At 44.1% G+C, this 25714-nt stretch overlaps 1 protein-coding gene across 1 annotated transcript in view; it reads right to left on the bottom strand.

Annotated features, from left to right (window-relative positions):
- The window catches only part of ALDH1A3 (aldehyde dehydrogenase 1 family member A3), a 50493-nt gene that overhangs the window by 5927 nt on the left and 18852 nt on the right, over positions 1-25714 (bottom strand). The window contains exons 4-11 of the mRNA XM_084642041.1: positions 23671-23800; positions 21904-21965; positions 18085-18213; positions 15343-15456; positions 11838-11940; positions 10880-11064; positions 2788-2952; positions 163-320 (exon numbers count right to left, since the gene is read on the bottom strand). Of these exons, the coding sequence (XP_084498167.1) occupies positions 163-320; positions 2788-2952; positions 10880-11064; positions 11838-11940; positions 15343-15456; positions 18085-18213; positions 21904-21965; positions 23671-23800 (1046 nt within the window). The remainder of the gene's footprint in view (positions 1-162; positions 321-2787; positions 2953-10879; positions 11065-11837; positions 11941-15342; positions 15457-18084; positions 18214-21903; positions 21966-23670; positions 23801-25714) is intronic.

Below are 25714 nucleotides of genomic sequence, written 5' to 3'. Positions count from 1 at the left end.
ACATTTCACTCTCACTATCTCATTTTGAGCAATAGCTATTGCTTCTTAGAACAAAATTTCAAGAGGAAGGGAGCTCAGGGTCAGTGCTACTGGTCAGCAGGGCTCAGACACATTGTAAACTACCTCGATGTATCACAATCCCAGAGGCAGAAACACATTTACCAGACTGTTCCAGATTCCAGCGCAGAAGCTAATGTCAGAGCTCTGTCCAGATTCTTTGTGAACACTGCTGCTGTGAGTCCATATTCAGTGTTATTTGCTCTTTTTATGACCTCTTCTATACTTTTGAACTTCATTATCGACTGCACTGGTCCAAAAATCTGTAAGCAATTAAACCGGCATTACTCTGCAAAGATCAGGGAGTGTTCTGAAAATTAAAACTTAGAAATGTTGTATGGATGTCTTCAGTTCTGGTGTTTTAAGGTTTTAAATCTGTATGATGCAAACCTCAGAAGATTAAAGATTTTCCTTCGCATTATGGAATCTTGTAATCTACATGAGCAAAAATTATCTGGTTAAAATGGGCAAGTTTAGAAAGTTCTGGATACGTTTAAAATGGTTCATTCTTTCTCCATTCAGAACTCTAACTTTCTATGGGCTCAACAGGCACTTGCTGTAGTTGAAATGTACAACATTTACATACATTTTCACCCAGGTTTTCTACAGCCTCTGGTTTTCTACAGCTTTGTTGATACAAGCCACTGATTTTGCACACACAAGTGGCTGCCCACCACTTCTGCATGCACTCGCTCTGCAGGTGCATAACCTGGCTCGTATATTCATAAGGGCAATCTGCAGCCACAAAATAGTACAAGCCTACTGTTCTGAGCACAAGTGGGCTGAAGTTTTTCACGAAGTACAATACAGAAGCAATGCCAGGAGACTTCTATGTGCTGACGATCATATGCTATGCAGGCTGATACTCCACTGATGAAATGGAGACATGCTCCCACATGTAGCTTTCCACAGGGACATCCCCTGCAAGAGCTTAAATCAATTGTTTCACAAAAAGATGGACTCCAAACAAGTTGTTGCAAATTCCTGCCTTTTTAAGGTCTGTGTTCTTAATGGAGTCTTACTAGCAGACAGAGTAAAAGGACATATTTGCAGCAAAACTGCAAATGAAAGAAATTGGAGAAGCCCCATGAATCATGAGTTTGGGATCTGGAGGTAACTCATTTGAGAGAGGTTCGTCATGGGATTGTGTGTTCAGCTCTTATTCTTCTCTATTTTTAGGACACTCACGCCCAGGCTGACTGAGATTTTTCCAGGTTCCTCAGAGACTGCATGGCAGATCTGACACATCAAGACAACACTTGCTTTCCCAGGAGTACACAGTAAGTGTCCCCATAAAAAGGTCTAGGCTAAACTATCAGACACCAGTGTCAACAGGACCTTGGCAGCCACTTTATTCCCATTCCATTTCCCAATGGAAATACATTAGTTAATACTGTTTCAAAGGGACACCTCAGGGTCTAATCACATGCCGCTTGTTTCAGCTTGCTTGCTATTCAATACTGAAAACCAGAGCTTCTGACTTACAAGTCTGGTTTTCCCAGTATTTTGACACTAGGATGACTGAGCCAGCACAAACAAGGATAACAGCAAGAGAAGAATAGCGTTTACATCTGCAATGATTGGGCTCACCAAGTTTCTCTTTGTAGGTTCCTGGGATATTCTAACTTGTCCATGAGTTCCAACGTCAGGGTTTCACTCGGAGGCACTTCAAGTACTCATGGCTTTATAGCAACAGTGGGGTTAGAACTTAGATCACCATGCCCAAAAGCACAGGGGGCATATCCCTGGAGCTAAAGGGGAACATCTCCTAACTTTGGGCAGCATAAACCCTGGCATGCACAGTTGAGCAGTTCTCATTCCATCCAGTAGGGGGCACAACACAGCACATGGTACCCTACCGAGCCAGCTACGTATAATATGTGACTGTGGATTTAGATGGTCCAAGAATTTTCTGATCATGGAGAGGGAGCAGGCAGGTGAGGAATTTCTGTAACTAGTAAATACATGCCTGAATTATTGCAATTTGCTGAATTTGCAAGTCAGAAAAATACTGTCAATGCCCTTCCATTAAAAATCGTTTCGTTTTCAGTAACAACGTTCATAGCAACTACATGAAACCCTGATTCAGCACCACATTGAAGCATATGCTTAAATTTAAACAAGGGCTTAAGTGCCAATGACTTTAATGGGGGCTTAGGAAGCTTTCCTGATTAGAGGTGCTTTTCTGAATAGGGGCCTGAACGCTTACAACTGAAGTTCATACACAGATACGTTACTGTAGCATGCCCATTGGCACTGTGCTGCTGGCGCTTATTTTGAAAAAGAAGGGCAAGAAAGCACTTGTTTTATTTGGGGGGGGGAACCCCCAGGAATTATACGTACTATGCAAACAGATAAAAGAAAAACAGGCAATCACACTTTGGCTCTAACAACTTTGACAATATCCCCTTCCCTCTCCCCTCTTATTAAATTGCCACTTCTGGTTATTTGGCAGATTATTTTTTAAATAAACCTCGGAAATTCCCCTATTACTGATACGTTAGAAATTCATTTCTGCCCCACGCAGCTTTTTGGGATGCTCTGTCAACTTAATAAATTCTGCAATTTTCAGCAGTTTATTTTGCTTGACATCTACTAAGATCGTGGCTGAAAAATTTTCAGATTAGTGGGACTCTCACTGAAAATAATGAAGGAAAAGCACTGTTAAAATACTGTGGCTGTGGCTTCTACACGTGACCGGAAATCTAAACCCGCCGATGAGTACTGTACCTCTTCTTTGGCAATTCGCATGTTGTCAGTAACCTCGGAAAACACGGTGGGTTTTATGAACAGACCTCTGTCTCCGATGGCTAAACCCCCACACTCCAGCTTGGCACCTTCTTTCTTCCCGCTTTCTATCAGCTCCAAAATTTTATCAAACTGTTTTTGGTCAATCTGTCAGATACAAAAGGCATGTCATGGAACAGCAGCTCTGTGTTGTCACTGTAATTCCAAAGACTTGATTCAATTGCAGCTATATTATCGGACAATGGTTAAACAATTTCAGCACATTGTTAGATTGTACTATTGAGGTTTGCATTTCACTTAGGATTCAGCTACATTACGAAAATGACCATATCTAAGCATGATTAACAGAGCTTGTCTATACCTGGACTTAGTCCAAAATAGCTATTGCACTTAAAAATCACCCCCTCCCTTAATGTGAATTAACACTCAAATGTAGACAAGCCTTTTGGAGACTAAGGGTATGTCTACACCAGTGGCTCTCGACCTTTCCCGACTACTGTACCCCTTTCAGGAGTCGGATTTGTCTTGTTTACCCCCAAGTTTCACCTCACTTAAAAACTACTCGATTACAAAAATTAGACATAAAAATGCAAGTGTCACAGCTCACTTTTACTGAAACATTGCTGATGTTCTCATTTTTACCACATAATCATAAAATAAATCCATTGGAATATAAATATTGTTCTTAGAGCAGTATAAGCAAGTCATTGTCTGTATGAAATTTTAGTTTGTACTGACTTCACTAGTGCTTTTTATGCACCTCCTGGAAGACTTCTGTGTACCCCCCTTGGGTACGGTACCTCTGGTTGAAACCATTGGTCTACAGCACAGTCATGGGAAGTGATTGCAGCTCACATAGCCATACCCAAGCCAGCGGTAGTCTAGCCAGCTCAGGTACTGGAAGCAGTGAACTTGTGGCAAAATGCATTTCAGTATGGCCTGGACAAGCCTACCTGGAACCTGGTCCTCACTCACGGGGAACTGCCATGGCTACACTGCTAACGGCACCCGAGATAGCTGGATTAAAACTAGCTCAGGTATGTCTGCATTACCTCAAATCACCCCCCGCCACCGCACCCTGTGGTACTAACGCAGACAGACCCATAACAGTGTCGCAACAATTTCTGGTCCTCTGTCATCCTCTTTCCACACTGGCAGGACCAGACAGCCCTAGGATGCGGTTCATCCCCAACCTTGTTAAACCAGTGAAGATCTAAGCATACCACAGCCCTCAGGTGGGCAGTACTACAGCCTGTTCCTTTTGGAAATGGTTTTTAATAGCAAGTGCACATCAAAATGATCCAGTATTGGACTGTCAATCTTTCCCACTCACTACAAACTTTCATGAGTAATTTGGCCTCTAGTCAGAGAAGGGTCCTGTTTTGACCTTAGTAGATGCGGGCATCAGGATGCAAGACCCAGCCCAAAGCAGACGCAGTCATATAACCCCCGCTAGATTATCCACCCGCGACAGTTCGCCATAATTAATTCTGACCTCATGCTTCCAATCTGAATTTACCCAAATAACAAACATCAGAGCTCTGCGGAATAATGAGATATTTGGGAAGCCAGGTACACAAGGAAGAACACAATATAATGTACGTGTTGTTGAGTGCATGCAAAATTTGCCTCTGCAACAAAAACACAAAGCAAATACAAAGTATACATGACAGGTTTCAGAGTAGCAGCCGTGTTAGTCTCTCTTCGCAAAAAGAAAAGGAGTACTAGTGGCACCTTAGAGACTAACTAATTTATCTGAGCATGAGCTTTCGTGAGCAACAGCTCACTTCATCGGATGCATCCGATGAAGTGAGCTGTAGCTCACGAAAGCTCATGCTCAAATAAATTGGTTAGTCTCTAAGGTGCCACTAGTACTCCTTTTCTTTTAAAGTATACATGTTGCACTCACATGTAACACATAGGGTAGGGTAAAGTAGAGGATGGAAAACAATCTTTCAAGAACGCAAAGTACTGCCTGGGGAAATGGCTGCGATCACAGATGATGCAGGGTGCCACCTACAAGAGTTGGCAGGTGGTTTGCATATTGTTTATTTGCCGGTTGCCACATGTGAATAATTTGAAAGTATCTGTGAGCGCTTCCCATGCTGACCTGTCTCTGGCCATGACCAATCTAGGTCAATCAACCACTTTGCATCACAAAAAAACAAGAATATTTATACAGCTGTAACTTCTTGTAAAGCAAAGGCCTGTTAGATGATGAAACACATTGAGGAAAAAAACAAAAACAAAACAACCTGTTTCCAAAAGCAACATACAAGGGTAGGATTTCTGGTGCTTTTCATTTCAACTAGAGCTTGCAAGACTCTTAACTCTGACCACTACTTTATCAAGGAGAGGAAGGATAATCCAATGGTTAGGACAGTAATGTATCCCCTGGGAGACTCAGGTTCAGTTCCCTGGGCTGCCAGACTTCCCGTGTGACCTTGGGCAAGTCACTTAGCCTCTATGCCTCAGTTTCCCCATCTGTCCAATGGCAATATTAGTACTGCCCTACCTCCCAGGGGCATTGTGAGGAGAAATAAATTAAAGACTGCGAAATGTTCTGATATATTATGCTTCTGATCAAACAAGAGCTATTTATTATTTACAGTTTTGAATTTTGGTTTTACCCTCTATTAAAGATGCCTGATCTATAAGACAAATGCTGTTATTGATCCATCTAAACCAGAAAGCAGTGGTCAATACCTGATTCAGAGGAAAGCAAAATTATATATATATATATATATATATATATATATATATATATATACACACACACACACACACACACAGACACAGACAATATTGTATACCCCTCCCCCAACGACCATAGTAGAAGCATCAGAAGAAAAGAAAAAAAAAAACGAACAACCCCTCCTTCTAGCACACCTGATTAGTTGGGCAAGGGTCTACATGGAGAAGCTTTGCCTTCCTGATGCCTGCAGTATTTCAATATTATTTCATAAGCAGATGTTTATGACCTGATGTGCGAGATTTGATTACTCTTTTATTATCTTGCTTTGCTCAACTACACGTTATTGAAATTATCCAGCCTCCTAAAATCCAGCACCAATGTCTGACTCAGTGGCTTCTGCCCACTGAATTCCACAGGGTGACTCTAGGTTGCATAAAGGAATATTCACTTTCATTTGTTTTACAGGTGTTGTCTTGCTCATTTATTACAAGGAAAGGTATTCAACCCACAAACGCACACCACAGACTAACTGGAGTTCAAGATGCCACTCAGAATTTTGTAGGGCCCCCCTCAAGGTCCTGCCAACATTTTCTTCCCAAGCAAAATATATTTTTTATTTGTGGTTTCTCCTCCCATGCATGCCCCATCCAGGCCTTTAGCCATCATTGTGGCCCTTCTCCAGACCATTTTGATCTTTGCTAGAAATGTACGGTAAAATACCCTTAACCAATGTGTGGCAGAACACTGTACGGTTTTCTTCCTCCACCGGCTGTAGAAGGTAATTGTGCAAGTAGACTAGATACCCAATCCACCAATATCTCATCAGAATGGGCAGACAGTGGTAATCTGTCCCAGTCTATTAGGATTTTAACACAACCGAATATTGTCTGCCATTTATTGATGGATTAGGTAGCAAATTTGCAGTTTGGACTGACTTACTGTATTACCCTCTACAGTCACTCAACCCCAAGCACCAGAATTCCCTGGATCTGCATGTGAAATCAGCACTTGGCTCAGACCCCCCATGCTGGATGCCATGTATGCTGCAACATAGGTTGGATGGACACACCCACCCTGCCTAGGTGCTCAGCATGATGGGACTGCTTGCTCAAATGATCACTTGTGGCTGGTGTTGGATCCCCAGTCTCCTTGTTATTGGGGCAGGAGTAATAGAGGATTGCTATCCTTGCTGCGTGATCTGAGGGCAGCAGAACTGCACCTGGCATACCCCAATGGAGGGACTCACCCTCAACTGAGCGGCACTTGCTAGACAGGGGACATGGGTCCCAAAGCTCAATGAATTGAGAGAGGGTGGGGAGAGGTACTTGTATCTGGTGGTATGGGCCCAGTTTAAGGGTCCCAGATACCATGTAACCCTTCCGCTCTCCATGGTATAACAAAAGAGCTAATTTGGACTCAATTGCTGCAGAGCTGAAATCGCTGATACCTTGGTCTAAATATTAGGCCTACTTTGTGATAGTGTCTCTATTGCAAGAGACTGTCCCATTAACAGCTGAAATCACTGACAGCTGTGTTAAGTGTGGGGGCTGAAGACATCTTGGTGAGGGGGCAGCTGGTGGAGAGGCATAGCAAGTGGCTAGCAGGGTGGCTGGTGGAGAGGGCCAGAGGAGAGCCCCACAGAGGCGTGGCAATCTGCCTTTGGGGGCAACAAGCAAGTGCCCGAACAGTGCAGCATGTAAGGTGCCTCCTGATTCTCCCCCGGCCCCCCTCCACACAAGGTGGGAGGTGAACTCTGCAGATGAACCTCTGAAGTCTGGGGCTGCACTGGCAACTGTGAGTGGGGTACAGAGAAGGATGGGCACATTAAAGGGACTTTTGGGTTGCTGGACTTAAGAGGGGGAAAAGGACACTGCCCAACTTATTTGGGGGTGGGTCTTTTGCTCATGGTTTGTGTTTATGAGCCCTAGTGGTGGTGTTTTCCCAAATTAATGCTGAATTAATTCCCTCCTTTTATTAAAAGTTTTTTGCTAAACTCAGACTCTGTGCTTGGGAGAAGGGAAGTATTGCCTCTTAGAGGCGCCCAGGGGGTGGTGTGTTATTGTCCCAAGGGGTGTGGGCTCGAGCCGGTTTCGTGGTGTATTGCTGAAAAGGAACCCCTAGACACTGAACCTGGACCTTGTTGCTGACAGAAGGGTTACACATGTGTTCCCCTGGGGCCCTACAAAGGGGAAGCTAATGCAGTAACTCGGCTGCTCATATACAAATATGCATGGGCCATACATGTCCTTCCTATGGGTCAGGGAGACACAAATGGATGTAAGGCCAGGGCATCCCCAGGAAAGCAGCCTCCCAGCTCCTGGGCATCTTCAGGGAGAGAGTGTAGTGTTGTGGCCTGCTCCCATTGCGCCAGCTGCATGCTATGACCCAGCCCAGAGGAGCAATGCAGTGTGAGTTGTTGGGGCTATTGCCACACATTTTGACGTTTGATGCAGATGGAACAAGACCCTTTGTGCAGATAGAAAAGGAGTTTGGGGCCCAGCAACTATGTGGCCCATCAGCTACACGGATATTCTGCAGCAGGGAAAATAGCATGCATGGGGGGAGGGGGGGGGAGACGAGGAGAAGAAGAAATATTCTATGTAGCTTCCTTGCCCTGACATTGTGCTCCTTCTCCTTACTGTTTGAATGCCTATTTGACGCCCCTCTGGGTGCGCCATGCCCAGAGCAACAGCTAAGGCTTTTAAGTATTGCAAGTTATTAAACATACATCTAAGACGTGCTCTCTCTATATTCATCTTCCCTGCCCAGGAGAAGGTAATGGAGAGAACAATGGAATCTGCCTGCTGCGGCTCTGACAGTGGACACAGGCCTAAGGAGCCATTCAGCCAAAGTCTCCCAACTGTGTTTTTTTTAAAATGTCTAGACCATGGGCCAGGTTTCCAGCTGCTGGCACTCTGCATTGCTCCACGGGACTTGAGTGGAGCTATCCTGATTTACACCAGCTGAGGAGCTGCTCCTAGATTCTCACAGCAGGACCAAAAAAACCACCTTGATTTGGGACATCAGGGATTTTTTTCTGGAAAAATATTTTGCAGATTAAAAAAAAAAAATTCCAGACCATTCAGCCTGGTGTAAATCAGGAATAACTTTACTGACTACAAATGGAGTAACTCCTGAGTTACATAGGTGTAAGTAAGAGGAGAATCTGATTCAGACACGCTGGGCCAGATGGTGTAAGCAGAGTTTCAATGGTGTACACAAGCTAAGGATTGAGCCCTGTATGTTTGGTAACTACTTCTGGAGGATTTACTGGTTTTTGATATTTTAAATGGTTTTGAAGGTTTTTTCCTTCCCTCCTTGAGATTTGAGCCATTTGTTCCAAAATGCACACATTTCCCCACTGCCAGCCTGGAATGCACCCTGTCTAAAAGCCAGACTTCAGAGAAGCAGCTGTTCTGATTATGTGCAGACAGAGGAAATGGTTTGTGTTGCACTGGAAGCTACAGGACAGTGCTGAAAACAGCCTCCCATGCTCCACTCCCTATCTTGGGTCTCCTCTTGTTTAGATGGTTGGCACACAGACATGCGGGAAAGAGGGAAAAGTCATATGCATCAGATCAGGTAGAACAGGAGAAATAGGACATGTGGTCATGGGGCGTTCACTGGCTCACAAGCAACAACTTCACTATTAGCTGCTTTATCATCTGTATCACCATAGCACCTACTTATGGACCAGGACCCTGTGGTGCTAGGTGCTGTACAAACACAGAATAAAAAAAAAAACAAAAAAAAAACAGCTCCAACCCTTAGGAGCTTTCAGTCCAAAGTACCCTCACTCTCACTGAATAGCAACTAAGGCCTGGTCTACCCTAGAAAATTAGGTCTATATAACTACATCACTCACGGCAGGGGCGTGAAAAATCCACACCCCTGAGCAACATTGTTAAATTGACCTAGTGTAGATAGCACAAGGTCGACAGGAGAACTGTCCTGCCAACCTAGTTACTGCCTCTCAGGGAGACGGATTACCTAGGCCAGTGGGAGAACCCCTCCCGTCAGCAGTGAAGGAGATACCTATGAAGCAGCGCTATTGCAGTGTTTTAAGTGTAGACCAGCCCTTACTCTGCAAGAAATACCACTGGCTTCAAATGGGACTGTTTGCAAAGGAAGGTGTTGCTCAACGTAAGGCCACATCTACACCACAGCACTGTAGCTGGGCACTGTAGCGTAGATGCTTCCTACAGGACCAGGAGGTATGTTTTGTTTCCCAGGTGCGGTAGGTCATCTCTCCCCCCAGCTGGCAGGAGCCAGAAACATTCTTCCATTGACCTAGCTGCATTTACACTGGGGTGGAGGTCAGCACTCCGGCATACCAATTTTTCACACTGCTGAGCAATGTAGCTATGTTGATCTAAATTTTAGCTGTAGACTAGGCCCAGGGAAAGGCATCAGAATCTGGTCTTATCTCACTAACCATTAGTTAGCATTCTTTAAATTACCACATTCCTGTTATTAAGGGCCCCTTTCTGCCATCCTTATTCACCTTGAGCTGTAATTTACTCATGCAAGCAGTCCAGTGATTTCAAAGCCATGACTTGCACGAGGAGGTCGTTATACGCAGTCAGAATGGCTGGCAGAGCTGGGCCCTCATCAGTTTCAGAGCTCCAACTGTAAGCAGAACCTGCCTATTTCATACAGGGCTATCATGGTGATGGCCTAAGCCTTTCAAGTCTGTGTTGGGAAAAGTCTGAACCAGTAGAAAGTTATGGATTCCAGAGTTAGAACAAGCCATGAAACTTTTTGGAGTGGCATTTTCCCATTTACCTTTGGCAGAGCACAAGTTCTAAGGTGCCATGGGTTTGTTATGTTTTATTAATAACTGGTTGACCTAGGAGAAGATGAAACATTTCCCTCAATCGTGGATCTTTATGGCTTCCTTAGAAGGGATAAGAAGAGGTGTAAAAGTCCAAAATGTTGGCAAGGCTGATATTCAGCTTGGCACCGTCCTGCCTTCTGCTTAAAGGACTCTGCTTAAACCCCTCTCTGTGCATTAGGGGTTTTTGTTCTCCACTTCTACATATTATTCCTCCTGCAAGGGGGTGGCATCACTGTTTTAGAGCTGAATTATAACACATCTGCAGCCACCACACTCTGCCTGCACAAAATACTCTGTGCCGTAATAGGTTTTGCATTACTATGCAAAAGGGCAGCCCACTTGGGTAAATTTCTTTATTGTCCAGCTTTCAGTTCATTTATGGAAAGAGCCAACATGTCAACCCTCATGATTAATTGATGTTTAGAACAGAGAGAAGAAAGAATACAATGAGGTATTAGTCACTGGATCAGGACTGCAGCTCACACAGGAGCACCACTCGCACCAGGAGTGCGGAAAACTATTCTTGAGCACATCATCATTACCTGTGGCCCTTGTTCAGTTTTGGCATCGAATGGGTCTCCAATGAGTCTTTTCTTGGCGTACTCCACGCTGCGCTTGACAAATTCTGGGTAGATCTGCTCCTCCACAAATACTCGAGAGGCAGCAGTGCAGCACTGGCCTTGATTAAAGAAAACTCCTTGATGGGCACATTCGACCGCCAAGTCCACTGGAATGGAAAGGTCACCACAGAGAGAGTGAGGCGTTCTACTGACTTGAACCAGAAATTAACGAGACTTGTTGAAAGTCCCTCACTATCTGTTCCCCCTCTCAATGCTTCCTCAAAAAAAACAAAAAAAAAACATGCTCATTTCAAGGCGGCCTATAAAAATACCAAAAAAGAAAGCTCCCTGTGAGCCTCGAGACATAACCAAATCTTCTGACTGTCTGCACCACCATCCTCCCTCCCGGTACAGTCTCTGGTTGCGCACGTCTCAGCTAAGGGCCCAGTTCAGTCACCTTGACTCACACGGAGTAGTCCCATTAAGCTTGGCAGAATTTAGTCCTTATCCCCTGTGATGGGAAGTATTGTGGGACGGATGCTGCCTTTACAGAAAACAGCTGCAGCTTCTCTTCTGTCAGGGAGACTAAAAACGAGTCAGCGCAGGAGTGCTGGCTGAGAAAATTGTGTGGGCAGCCGAGCAGGGGTGCATGGATACAATACACCATCTCTGCAGCCTCAGCCAGCGGGGCTCTTCCCTGCCCCAGAGAGGGCAGCATTCGGAACAGTCCGCTCCTGTTCACATGAGCCCTCCCTTTATAGCCTGGCTGGTGCAGGGCGTGGTGTAGCACACCCTCTAGCAAAGAGGTCTTGGCCAGGCTTTGTGGCAAGTTGGACCATGCTGTGTCCTCTGCTGGAGAGGTTACATGGGAGTCACTAGCAGTGCTGTGTGGGCCACGGAGACTAGAAAATTAATTAATTGCAATGTGACAAATACTTACAGTCAGCATCTGCACACACAATGCAGGGGTTCTTCCCTCCAAGCTCCAGGGTCACCCTTTTGAGATTACTTTTAGAGGCCGCTTCCTTGATCAGTTTTCCAACCTATGGCATTGGGATTCACAGGACACAGGTTTATTCCTCAAAAAAAAAAATTACTTCATTCAAAGTGTCGTAAAATGCATGAGGTTACCAAGAGCAGGACAGGCTGTGAAACAGCTGGAATTGCAAAATAATTCTTCCAGGTTTCTAATTGCTGAATTTTCTAGTTCTCACCACCTGCTTCTACAAGGTACTTAGCCATCCAAGGTGGGCCTTGCAATTTTAAAAATCACAAATATTTATCATTTGTCTTAGATATAAGGGAAATGTAGGGGCCTGGTATTCTATAGTTCTTACCTATGCAAGCGGTCCCCTGGAAGTCATTTTTTGGACAGAGTAAGGGCTGCAGGATCAGGCCCCTAATTGGACAATGCAGGAAGGACTACTAATGGACTACTGTTCTTATAAAAAGAACAATCTATCAGGTGACACCCTGCCATTTCTTATGAAATCACTGTCATGGCTCCACAATTAATGAGGTGAGTTTTGCACTTAAAGAAGGGATTCGGTCTCTGGTATCAGTAGATCCTCTACCACATGACAGGTTTTAATTTTTGACTACAGAACGAATTGCCCTAAGAATTTACAATATAGTCATATAAATAGGGCTGGCCCAAAAAAAAAAAAAAATGAAAATGTTTTTTCCACGAAAATTTTTGAACAAAAATCATTTAAAAAAAAATAAAAAAATTGTTTCATTTGAATTTTCCCCTAGTATTTTCTGACAAGATGATTTGAAAATCAACCATTGTGATCATCTAGTCGGTCCTCCTGCATAACACGGATCACAGAACTTTCCCCAAACAATGTGTGTTTGAACTACAGCTTATCTTTTAGGAAAAGATTTAATCTTAACTGAAGAATTGGTAGATTGTTCTAATGGTGAACTACTCTGGCCCTTTAAAAATGTAGGCCTTATTTGCTGTCTGAATCAGTCTAGGCTCAAATTCCAGACATTGGATTTTGTTTTACCTTTGCCTGCTCAACTGAAGAGTCCATCATCAAATGTTTGTTCCCTAAACATGCATTTACAAACTGTGACCAAGTTACTCCTTAGCCTTCTCTTTGTTCCACTAAAGAGATTGTGCTCCTTGATTCTATGGTATGTCCTTTCAACCTTGTACTCAGTTGTGTGCCTGGGAGAAACACTCAGATCTTGTTGAATCAGAACAGTAAAAAAAACATAAAAGTTTCAATCAGCTGAAGAGCTTGTTACACTCAAGTTTCACCTGCTACCTTTATAACCAGAGCAAGATTCCCAAACCAGAAGTGAACCTGGTCCTTCCAATTAGCAGTGCAGAGTCCTCCCAGCTAGCCCTCAAGATAATAGAAAGAGAAAGCGGTCTTCTGCTGAAAATTAACATAACTTGCTATAAAGCTAACTGAGTAAGAGAGAGACCTTATATGGTAGCTGCTTGATTAGGAATAAATTAAATATGCTGAAAAGTAGGAAGCTAGAAGGAGACACTGTCAGGTAATTGAAGATCAAAATTGTTAGGCATTTATGTTAACCTAAAACATGGTTTTAAAAACGTTTTCATTCTCCACCTTTCCATGTTCATTTTGATTTAAACAATCGCCTGCAGTATTTGCACCCAAATACTAAAATCATGATGCTAATACACAAGAACCAGAAAGTGAAAAGGATTAGAAATATCTACCTAACTAATGTACTCAATATGACCCTCATTACTGTGTCAAAGCACTTTGATTTTTAAATGCCCACCCACAACTCAAAGATAAAAATACCACGTGTAAAATCCTGACTCCAGTGAAGTTGATGGAAAACCTCCCACTGACTTGGATGGAGACAGGATTTCAGCCCGAACATTAAGATAATGCATTAGATAGTCTTTCTTGTAATGACAGATCTGTTCATGTTTTATAAAAAGTGGATCCATAAAAACAAGAAAGTTTCTAGGATTTTAGAACAGAGTGCCTGATTTTGATTATAGAAAGATTATTCTTAGCCTACAAAGATAATTCTATGTATTTTACATATTTTGTCTAATTATATAGAGTATCAAATAAAGGGCAACACTCAACATGAGCATACTGCCGATCCCATTCATATTTATATTACAATCTTCATAAGGAACAAGGATGCTCTGTGCCATGTCCCCTTTGGGATAACCAATGGGAATGTACATATGTATGATAAGCCACTAGATGGTGGTGTTAAACACAAAACATTTGGCCTTCAGCAGGTCTTTGAACCTATAAAATGAGACACACCTCTGGTGTTGGAGAAGGCAGCTCAGTGTAATTTATCATAATTATGCAAATTATAAAAAGCATGCAGTGAATGTCAAAATGAAGGCGTTGGAAGAATGCTCAAGTAGGATGGGAGTACTCAGAGGAAAATGAAAAACAAACAAGTCCAACACATGGCCTGGTTGAATAGCCAACATGCATAGATCCTTGGCATAACGCACCCTCCTTTATTGGATGCTGCCCTTTGTCATAGCAGATGAAGATATACACATGCTGCATACATTTTGCTATAGATTTTCTTGCATTATTATTACAGGGGCAAAGGAACTCAGCAACTAGTGGTGGTGGGGGGGGAAAACAAGTTTCAGAATTTGTTAGTCTCTAAGGTGCCACAAGTCCTCTTTTTCTTAAAGCAAAACTCTTCAAACTCGCCGGCAAATTTTGATTCAGCAGCATTCACCACCCTGGCATGTTCTCTTTCGGCCTGCCATTAGAGCGCTCAGGTTTTAGTAGCAAATATCTGGCTCATCACCTCACTAAAAAAGTGAAATTCAGTATATAAGTTGGTTGCCAGTTATTTGCTCAGTACTAACAGACAACAAGAGCTGGACCAGCACAACACTGACCATGCAGACCCCGCTCCCTTCCCCCAGACTGCTAACCCCAAGCGAGCACTTGGAGAGATCATTTTCCCTGAGCAAAGCAGGCTTACGTCTCTATCATGCATGTACAGCCAAAAAGGATGCTTATTGTAGTGACATTTTAATTGTATCTAAATTTAAAGGGAGAAGAAAACATTGGGTTGAAGGTGTTTTTATGATACCATTTTTACTATCAGAGGGCCAACTCTTAGTCCTTTTCATAACAAATGTTGTCATTGACTTGGACTTCAATGGGATCAGGATTTGGCCCAGAATGGATATAACACTGGGTTATATATATATATATATAAATAAAGCATATATATATGCTTTCGACAGAAGTGGACTACAGTGGGAGCAGCCAAAAACCTCTGAAAAATTCCACCAAGTAGATTTCGTTTTTCCAAGCACTGAGTATCACTGAAATTTACAATGGTCCAAGCTTCCACAGATAGCACTTCTACCAGAGAAATACTGTTCCTTGCGAAGAGCAGTATCCGGTAATGCACTAAGGCTAAAGGCAAGTTTAAAGCAGGAAGCGATCACCTACCTCTGTTGATCCAGTGAAAGCTATTTTGTCAATGTTCTGATGGGCAGAAATGGCAGCCCCAGCTGTGGGGCCATATCCTGGCACTATGTTTACCACACCGGGAGGAAAGCCCACCTGAAAATGAAATGAGAGATTATACTATAGAAATAGGGTAATAAGAACCATTCAGATTTCTTCTCAGCACTCCAATTTTCTTGGACTAAGAACCAGGATATACATGTAAACTATGCTCCCATATGGAGGTTTTACCATCACTCAATGGAAATAGTTTCTATAGTGTTTTCGGTCTGAGCATCTCAAAGAATTTTATAAACATTAATTAGATGAGCCTCTCAATGCCACAGTGAGTTAACCAGCACCTCTTCCCTGATCCTGCAAACACTTTACGTACATGTATGACTTCTCATAAGTGGTCACACTGAAACCAGAATCAGGGCCCGAATGTTAATTAAACCCCAAAGTATGCTTAGTACTTTTTAAGAACGAAGCATGTAGCACCCAAAGGTTTGAAATCAAAGGCAAACAGACAATTTTCCAGATTAAGAATGGTTTTCATGATCTTTTCCAGCACTGTGGCTGCTTGCTACCTCCTGGATTGGACAGGATGAAAATAAGAGCCACTCACAAGTGCCTGGAATCACCAGGAGAGAGAGAATTATTGAAGGATTTGCATTTTGCAGCCCTGCTGTTATAACAAAATAGTCTTCTGGACAAATTTAGCCTCCAGCCACAGCTATGCATCCCTAGTCAATGGGAGACTAAAGGCAAAATCTGGCCCTTTAAAGTTTGTTTTGAGCAGAAAGTTCCCAAGGTTGCCTTTGTGGTTCTTCAGAGGCCAGGAGAATTAAGATGTCAGTAAGATACCATTAGATGATGCGTTTTTTTCCCCACTAGTGCCAAGAGAGCAGATGGTAACCAGTTTTTAACCACATTTATAATGTATTAACCTATGACAGCCATTGTGTGTGTTCTGGCACAATGACAATAGGAAAAACTTTGGTAAAATTCTAGTGAAATGCAAGCCAAAGTCTTGGCCCAACTGATCTGCTTATTGCTCTCTGAAACAATAAATGGGGGGCAGGGCAGGGATAGCTCAGTGGTTTGAGCATTGGCCTGCTAAATCCAGGGTTGTGAGTTCAGTCCTTGAGGGGGTCGTTTAGGGATCTGGGGCAAAAATTGGGGATTGGTCTTGCTTTGAGCAGGGGGTTGGACTAGATGACCTGAGGTCCCTTCCAACCCTGATCTTCTCTGAAACAGGGGCTGCTGTGAAGATATATATTTCTAGGCTGGCCAGTCTGTTTCTGACTGGGAAGTGCAGGCACACAATCCTAGTATCCTGTGAGTGACTTGTTATTCAGCTCCCTTCATTTCTGGTGGATTCTTCCAGTACACACATTCATGAGGCTAATAAGAGAATGCACCTGCAGGAATCTCATCTGACACAGAAAAAAATAAATAAATAAATAAAAAAGGAACATGGTTTGGTTATAAATTGCCTTGGAAAATTCTACTTTCTTCTGGGTAACGTTTTAGGGTTTTGATGGTTGTCTAGCTTGCCTGTTCCAGCTTGTGGGAGGGGAGGGGGGAGACAAAGGATGCTCAACACTTTGCTACTTGCTCTGCAGGGAACGTTGGTTTAAACTCTTAGGTATTTGCTAAACTACTTTAAAAAAAAAAAAGCAAGCAAGAGATGTGTGGGGCCATATAAGCATAGTCTTTGGGACTGCCCATGGCAACAATTCAGCAAAGCACATAAGAACACATATAACTTTTGACCTGTGCTTCAGTGACATTGACTTCAATAGGACAACTGACTTGTTTAGGCTAGGCTGGGCAAAACTGAGGCCCATGTGAGTAAAGACTGCAGGACTGGGCCATCAGGATGGGTGGAGGAGGTGGTGGCGTCCATGGGGGGCATTCATCCTTGTCTTAACTGCATTGACATCAGTGGGCTTGCTGATCATCTTAACCAGGTGACGTCAACTCCCTGGTTGAGATGATTTAGGCCATAAATCTGAAATGTATTTTCCTGGGAGGGTCTTGGGTCCTGATATTTCAACTGAGAGGGCGCATGCCTGCACCTGCATTATTTTCCATGCAGGATTAGGGTCCTGGGTCATTAGCCCTCTGCTCAGTATGGGGACCAGACTTTCGTTCTCGGTTAAGCACCAGGCACACCTTCATAAGTCAAATCACAATAACGTAGTGCAATTTCTGTGCATGAAGCAGCTGCAGGATCCAGTCCCATATTCTAAGGGCCAAATTCTGCCCCCTGTACTCGTGCCAAGTAGTCTCAAGCTTTGTGATCAGCCCGACAATTTATGGGACAATGCCGCTAACATGACTAAGGGTGGCAGAATTTAGCTCCAAATAGTCTCACTAAACATATTAGAAAAGGGGGGGGGGGAAACCCACCACATACCTGGTGATTTCAGCACTGTCTCAGCAAGATACTTAAACACGTGCCCAACTTTAAGCATGTGGCTAGCCTGGTCCCATTGAAGTTACTGGGACTACTTGCATAAATACCTTGGTGAATTAGGGCATTCATGCACAGAAGATCAAGAGATAAAAGTTTGAAAGAAAAAGGGGAGATTGTTTCTAGATCTGGCATCGAACGGAGCTGGCAGCAACATCTTTGGGAGCTGACGATGGCTACAGCTGCCTTTTGAATTGGACTCGCTGCCTATGAGAAACGGTAACTTGCGTAAACTCCTTGAACGTGCTGCTAAGATTTCTTACCTCCTTGATCAAGGAGCCAATGTAGAGGGATGTGAGGGGTGTCTGCTCAGCTGGTTTAATAATCAGTGTGTTCCCGCAGCACAGTGCTGGTGCCATCTTCCAAACAAGCATAAGCAATGGAAAGTTCCACTGAAAGAGAGTATAAAGTTGATGAAATTAGCACCAGTCAGCTCCCTATTGACCTCTGTGCAGTATTCCCCTTTGCTTTCAGTGACATTTGTTGGCTACAGAGAAAATAAAATGACTAGAAAGACATCCACCGTTACATCGTGTATAGCGCCTAGGTGGGTTACACAGCTATTGCCTTTGAAAAAAGTTTAGAGTACAAATTGTACCAGTCACGAATGATGGGTTCTCTTACTGTAGTAAGACTTCCATAGTCTCAAGTCAAGGGTCTTCTTTGTAAATATATGGAGGCAAGCAAGACAGGAATCCAGAACTTCACACAGGTAACAGAACAGTAATGTAACTTCTAAGATAAGACCTCTGGTATTCTAATCCATAACTCCAGACACAAAGCAGAATTTTAAATAATCTGCCACAGTGGTTCAACCTTTCCCATACTGGGACCCGCTTTTCCACAACATGATGCCTCACCCAGCAAACTGGGACCTTTGCCGATTTGGCAATTGAGAAGGGCACCGTGGCCATGACCCCCTCCCCAATGCCTGTTGCCAGCCCTCCCTGGAGGCCAGAATGCTCAGGTTTAGAACCCATGATTTAAAAATCAACACCTGAAAACCATACTGTGAAGGTGTGATCCAAACCTGCCAGGATCCCCCCCACCCCAGAATGCCATTGTGCTGGTATAAGTGAAGAGACTAGCCAGAGAGCCAGACTTGGGACAAACCACCATGCAATAATACCTAGCTCTTACAATCAGTAGATCTCAAAGCACTTTACAAAAGGAGGTTGGCATAATTTGTAAATAAAGGCACAGGTGCTGACTTTCAGCTTTCCCCAAACACACCCCGGCCTTCCTCTGCCTCTTCCTGCCCCAGCTCCGCCCCCTCCCCCCAGCACCTCCTGCCTGCTGCTGAACAGCTGATGGTGGCAGATGGGAGCTGCTGGAGGGGAGCAGAAGGAGCTGATCAGTTGGTGGCCAGTGGGTGCTCAGCACCCACTCCCCCCCCATGGGTGCTCCAGCCCTGGTGCACCCACAGAGTCAGCACCTCTGAACATAGGTGGGTCTCAGTACGTTGGAGGGATCATTAATCAAATCATTTAACTCCACATAATTGATGTTGAGCTAAACAATCTCAAATGTACAGGGATTCTGTCCAGATATTTTAAAATAAAATAAATAAGAGGTTTTACAGAAGCAAATACGAATACAGATGCTACTGAAATCAAGGCAATTACACACCAGAATGGATAGTGGCCTTGGTTTTTTATTATGACAATGTCCTTAAAGTGGAACAATATGCCTCAGGGTGCACAGAGTCGTATCAGCATGGATAATGATTACATTTGCAGTTTAAGCCCAATATTTGTGTACAATTCCCATAGATTAAATAGCAACACTAGAGACAGAATCTTGAGATAGCATCTGCTCAGTTCTTTCCCCCTCCCCACGATATGGTGGCTTTCCAAACCTCCTGCCTGAAAATAGCCACCACAGAATTTTTGAAGGGGCATAAATCCAAAAAAGCATCTGCGAACAGTCAGGTCCATTTGGAGGATGGAAATGGAGGCATTTAAATCAGCGGTCAATGCAAGCTGGAGCTTGCGAAGTGTATGAGCAGGATTGTAGGACTGGGTTGGCTGCAGATTCGATGACCCAAGAGGGCCTCTTCAGTCTTATGCCCCTAATGCAAAACACTTGAGAGTCTCAACTTCACTGGACTCGATTCACTCAAATGCAGCACAGTCACAAAATGACAATGCTCTGTTACCTCAACCGAGCCAGGCTCTGTAAAACAGAGTGAGACAGCATGCATTCCCAAGCCAAACTCGGTCTCCGCATGTCAATCTATCATCTACAGGACACTCATCTATGCCATCTTCTATTCTCTCTGCAGTCACCTCTATCGGGCAAAAAAACCAAACAAACAGCCCATTCAACTCCAAGATCTAGGTCAGAAGTCAGTCATGAGGGACCCAATCCTGTTCCCACTGAAGTTAGAAGCAAAAACGTCCATTGACATTAATGCAAACTGGATCAGGCTCAAAGTCTCCAGCGTCCCAGCAAAAACAGAGTTGTTTTAGCCTCTAGTATAGTCTGGTTCACCCTCCACAACACTGGCCCAAGATCTTTCTCTGACCTTCCTCAACAGACTCTCACAGCAGAGTAGCTCACACACTACTCTGCCTCTATAACAGATGGTCAAAGCACTTTACAGCCATTAGGGTCTCCTCAACAGCTGTAAAGTCCGGCTGCCTATTTAAATAAAGCAAATACCACTTGCTGAAGAACTGAGGAATTCCAAGTACTAGCCAGAGTTTCTCAGCATCAGAAAAACCCACCAGGAGAAGAAAAATGGTATTGATCAGCTATAAAACCAAACTATGGAACAAGGAAACAAAACTAAAAAATGACAATTTAAAACTAAAAAAACCACAATGCCCCAGAGGCAGTCAGCAGCCTTAACTGTCAGGACAACTAGCTTGCAACCACTCAGTAAGAAAAGGCTCAAGAGGTAAGAATAGCAGATGATCATGGATTGGTCACTGGTGACTCTTGTGTAAGTGCCATATGGGAGACTGACTTGATCTTGAGACCCAGCCTTCTATGCCAAAGAGCTGTTTGGAATACCATAGGCCAATTCCTTCTGATGAGTCAAGAAACATCATCAGGCTCCAAAGGAAATGCCCTCCAGTCCAGCCTCCTCGCCTAGGAGGGTGTGATGGGGCGCACTTGCCCCGCACCGCTACGGCGAGAGTTAACTCCACTCTCTGGGCCGAAGAGGCCACAACCCTGTGGCCCTGCTAGGCATACTCTGGCTAGAGACTAGGTATAAAAGGAAGCTGCTCAGCTCATTCAGGGCTGACCATCAAAGAGAGAGGATGCACGCTGCAAGCTCCAGCCCAGGAACTGCAGAAGCCCCAGAGAGTAGAAGCCAGGGATGCTGAGACTCTGGAGGACACCCAATGCATGGCGGAGTTGTTGGGAGCCGCACTGACTGAGGAGCCCAGCGACCATGGCAACGCTGGGACCATGGCATCAGGAACTGAGTAGGAAGTAGCTCAGGGAGACTAGTTCTGTTGCCGAGTGGAATCAGCATATTTTGGATGGATTCCCCAGTGACAGGCATACTTGCCACTGACCGAGCCCTGAGCGGGGACCTGGTGAAGCAGGGAGGGCCTGGGCCCTCCTACCAGGCCGCCACCCACTCCTCTAACAGGCCACTAGGTCACGTAGCCCCACGGAAGGGGCAGTTATACTGTCTCTGGCCACCAGGCCACACAGCCCTGAGAGAGGGTGAACTTACTGATTCTTGCCAGGTGGCCACACTGACTGATGACCACTAGGCAATACACCCCAGTCAAGCTGAAGCCATAGTGACTTGGGCCATTGGATCCCACAGCCCTGTGGGAAGGGGCCATCACCCTGACTCTGGCCATTGGGCCAGACAACCTTGAGAGTGCGGCCATATTGACTTTTACTGTTAGTCCACACAACTCCAAGACAAGGGGTGGCTGTAAGGACATGACTGTGGGGAAGTAATTACCCTGCCCCAAGAGGGGACAGGGCGCACTTGCCCCACGACAGAGGGCAATGGCTGTAATGCTGTGGGGCATACATATATTTGTAAATAGAGGGGATCCTCAGGGTCCGAGCACCTCTTGGCTAAAAATATTAGCCAGTCTTATACTTACTGGAGTTATAGCCCCACAGACACCCATCGGTTCGTGCCTGGTGAAACAGACAACGTTTTCATCTGCAAAACAAAAACCAAAATGTGTAAGGGATCAAAGCCAATATTGTGACATACCTGTATGTACTGCACTTGTGCGGGGCTGAATAGTGGAAACTATATAAAATGATGATATAAACAGAACGGTGAGGCAGAATGAATATAAATGAGTTATATGAGGTGAAGCTAATCTGAGAAGATTGTGGAGTCACCCATTCTATCCCACACTCAGGCAAGGTGCTCTTCAAAAAGGAAGAAAGTTATTCAATAGGATAAATCTATCACAGAACAATTCAGATCTGTGATCTACAGAGGGCCAAGTGCTGTTCTACTTCAGACTGGTATAACCCTTTGAAATCCACTGACTTGCATCACATCAATTCCACTGGGTCAGTTCCTCCCTTACACTTGCTCCTGCTGCTCAGACATGTTCAGTTGGTGTAATTCTTCATTTCAGTGACGAATAAAAGAAAATGAATTATCAACGCTTTTATGATTTTTAGTTTTGGTGGTGGTGGTGGGGAAACAGGTTTATTTCTTAGGGAAAAATTCCAAAGTTTTGTGACAGATTCCCACAAGAAATATGTGGAAAAAAAAAACAAAACACAACAGTATTTCAATTTGATACAAAAATCAAGTTTTGTTTTGATTCAATTAGAATCATTTTGTTTCTGAGAACAGAAACAAAACAAAAACAAAAAAGACTATTTAATAAAACCATTTGCCCACTAGAACTTTTGCTTTTTATGAAGCTCCATGTTAGGGGGCGGTCTCTAGTTATTATGCACTTTGGAAGTGATCTCAAACAAGACTGAGAGCCATCTCCATAGAGAGAAATTCTACAAATTAAACTGAGCTTGTGTGACAGAAATATCGGATTTGACATAGGCTTGGACTCTGCTACCCTTAAATCAATGCTGACTGGCGGGAGGCGGGCAAGGAGTGCAGTCCTTCACAGCTACCAGAAGGAGCCCGTCTTTAACCTTTGTCTGTGGTGCTCTTTCCTTCATAGACCACCAGCTATCACTAGGGCAAAGGAAAGGAGCAGGCTGATGACTTTCAATTAGCTGTTCGCTGACTTCGTGCAAACACCCTTGTTTTCTTAAAAACCAGCCGTCATTTCCCAAGGCCACACCTGTGCTCACACATGAGCGGATAGATTCTTCCCTAAGTTACTCACACTAAATTCATTGGCATGGGTGTAATGAAGCACAGACCCTAGGAGAGGAGTTTTTAACAAGTGCTGCAAGTGTTTAGAAATAAATTAAATACCCCTACAAACTAGAGCTTGACCGAACCCCCAGGAACTGAATGTCTGCCATGTACTTGGATTACCGACAGATCTGAGCTAGCATATCTGGCCTCTGTCCAATAAACCTAATTTAACTAACAACAAAGAAGGTACTCAAAAATATCCTTTGAACTTTGATTTCCAATGCACTCTCACCAACAGCGAAATCTTTAGTTTCAGTGAAACTGGATGTACAATAACCAGGGATAGAATTCTCATAAAAGTCTATAGGGCAATTCCAAAACTCTCAGGGAGGAATATAATCTTCCTTTAAACTCTATGGCCTTTCCATAAGGGAAAAGGCATAAAGTAATTTGTGGGGTGGGAGGGAGGGATGATTTTTTCAGAAGGGAAACTCCTTAAACTGATTGTCTCAATGTACTTGATATCACAGACTGAAGGAGTTTTTAAAGGTGAACATGGAATGGTTCAACTTACCCACTGGGATAGTTCTTCCTTGGATTTTATCAGCCCACCCAGCATAATACCTAAGTGTCTTTATACAGCCTTCCAAGTCAATGAAGAAGGCATGAAGAAAAGGTTTCCCTGTGTCCATTGTTTCCAAGGTCTGAAACAACAAATCACATGCATGGTTATATACTGCTTAATAATTATTGGGGTGGGGGTTGGGGTTGTTTTTAAAGGTTCTAGACAAAAAATTTTCTGCAATCTACAAGGTTTCATCTTTCTCCCACCCTGCACAATGGAGAGAGGTGGTCTCTTCCCCCCTCCCCCACACCATGGATGATGGTGGGATGGATTGCATCCTCAGCAAGTTCGCAAGTGATACCTAGCTGGGGAGTGGGGGGGGGGGAGGGAGGAGAAGAGTTAGATATGCTGGAGGGTAGGCATAGGGTCCAGAGTGACCTAGACAAATTGGAGGATTGGGCCAAAAGAAGGACAAAAGTTTTAAGTCCTGCACTTAGGATGGAAGAACCCCACGCACTGCTACAAGCTGGGGACTGACTGGCTAAAATGGCAGTTCTCATCTACTATAATCCCCAAGTCATTTTCTGCAGAAGCTGGATATGAGTCAGCAGTGTGCCCTTGTTGCCAAGAAGGCTAACGGCATATTGGGCTGCATTAGCTGGAGCAAGGCCAGCAGATCGAGGGAAGTGCTTATTCCCCCTCTATTTGGCACTAGTGAGGCCACATCCAGAGTATTGTGTCCAGTTTTGGGCCCCCGCGCTACGGAAAAGATGTGGGCAAATTAGAGAGAGTCCAGTGGAGGGCAACAAAAATGATTAGGGGGCTGGGGCACATGATTTATGAGGTAAGGCTGAGGGAATTGGGCTTATTTAGTCTGCAGAAGAGAAGAGTTGGGGGGGGGGGGGGAGAGGAAGGATTTAATATCAGCCTTCAACTACCTGAAGGGGGGGTTCCAAAGAGGATGGAGCTAGACTGTTCTCAGTAGTAGCTTATGACAGAACAAGGAGAAAATGGTCTCAAGTTGCAGTGAGGGAGGTCTAGGTTGGATATTAGGAAAAGCTATTTCACTAGGAGGAAGGTGAAGCACTGGAATGGGTTATCTAGGGAGGTGGTGGAATTTCCATCTGTAGAGGTTTTTAAGACCTTGACAAAGCCCTGGGGATTGGTCCTGCTTTGAGCAGGGGGTTGAACTAGATGACCTCCTGAGGTCTCTTCTAACCCTAATCTTCTATGATACTCTGATGCAGACCACATGGATGCAGACTTGGATTTTTCCTGAGTTCAGGGATGTTCAGAACTGGGGTTTTGGTTGTGCTCATTCTTGAGATTTGAGTCAACCATGAAGACTGGTCAATGAGGTTGCCCTAGGAAAAGCCTCAGCTCACCACAGCAAGTTGTCACATCCTTAACTCTAAGCACACGGCTGAGCCCATTGCTATTCCCCGCAGCACTTAAGTAGGTGTTTAATTTTTAAGCATGTGCTTAAGTCCCAATGGCCACAAGACATAAGCATGTTCTGAAGTGCAGTGCTAGGTACGGGTGGATTTCAGCCTGTGCTTAAAACTAAGCAAAAGCTCTAGTGTTATGCTGAATCAGGGCCAATATGAACATACAGTTTGGCCTGAGTACAGATCCAACATCCCTGAACTCCAGGAGGGCTTGTATGTTTTTTAGTTTAGCCCCACATCCAAAATTAGAGAAGAGAGTCCCACAGAAATCAATGGAAGTCTCTCCACTGACTATCAGGTTGTGGAGCAGGTCCTCCTTTCCAACTGACCACGAGGCTTCGTTCTTCAAGACCGGGACATTATTGCAAAATGGTATTCTCTCTTTTCGGTGTAAACAAGAGCGTGTCCAAATTCACAGTGTCGCATCCTACTTGAAGTTTCATTTTGCGAGCAGCATGTTTGTGAAAAGCATGCCCAATGATGCATTTTAAGTCCTGAACTAAAAGCAGCAGAAAGTAGTTACCCTGTGCTACCTTTTACATTTTTTTTTTAATTAAGAGTAACTTGCAAATTGACAAGAATTGGATGTGCACCCTCTTTGCTCC

Source organism: Lepidochelys olivacea, assembly GCF_965140295.1.
Source record: "Lepidochelys olivacea isolate rLepOli2 genome assembly, chromosome: 10".
NCBI lineage: Eukaryota > Metazoa > Chordata > Testudines > Cheloniidae > Lepidochelys > Lepidochelys olivacea.
The sequence above is the reverse complement of the archived record's forward strand: the minus strand, read 5'-3'. Positions and strand labels throughout refer to the sequence as shown.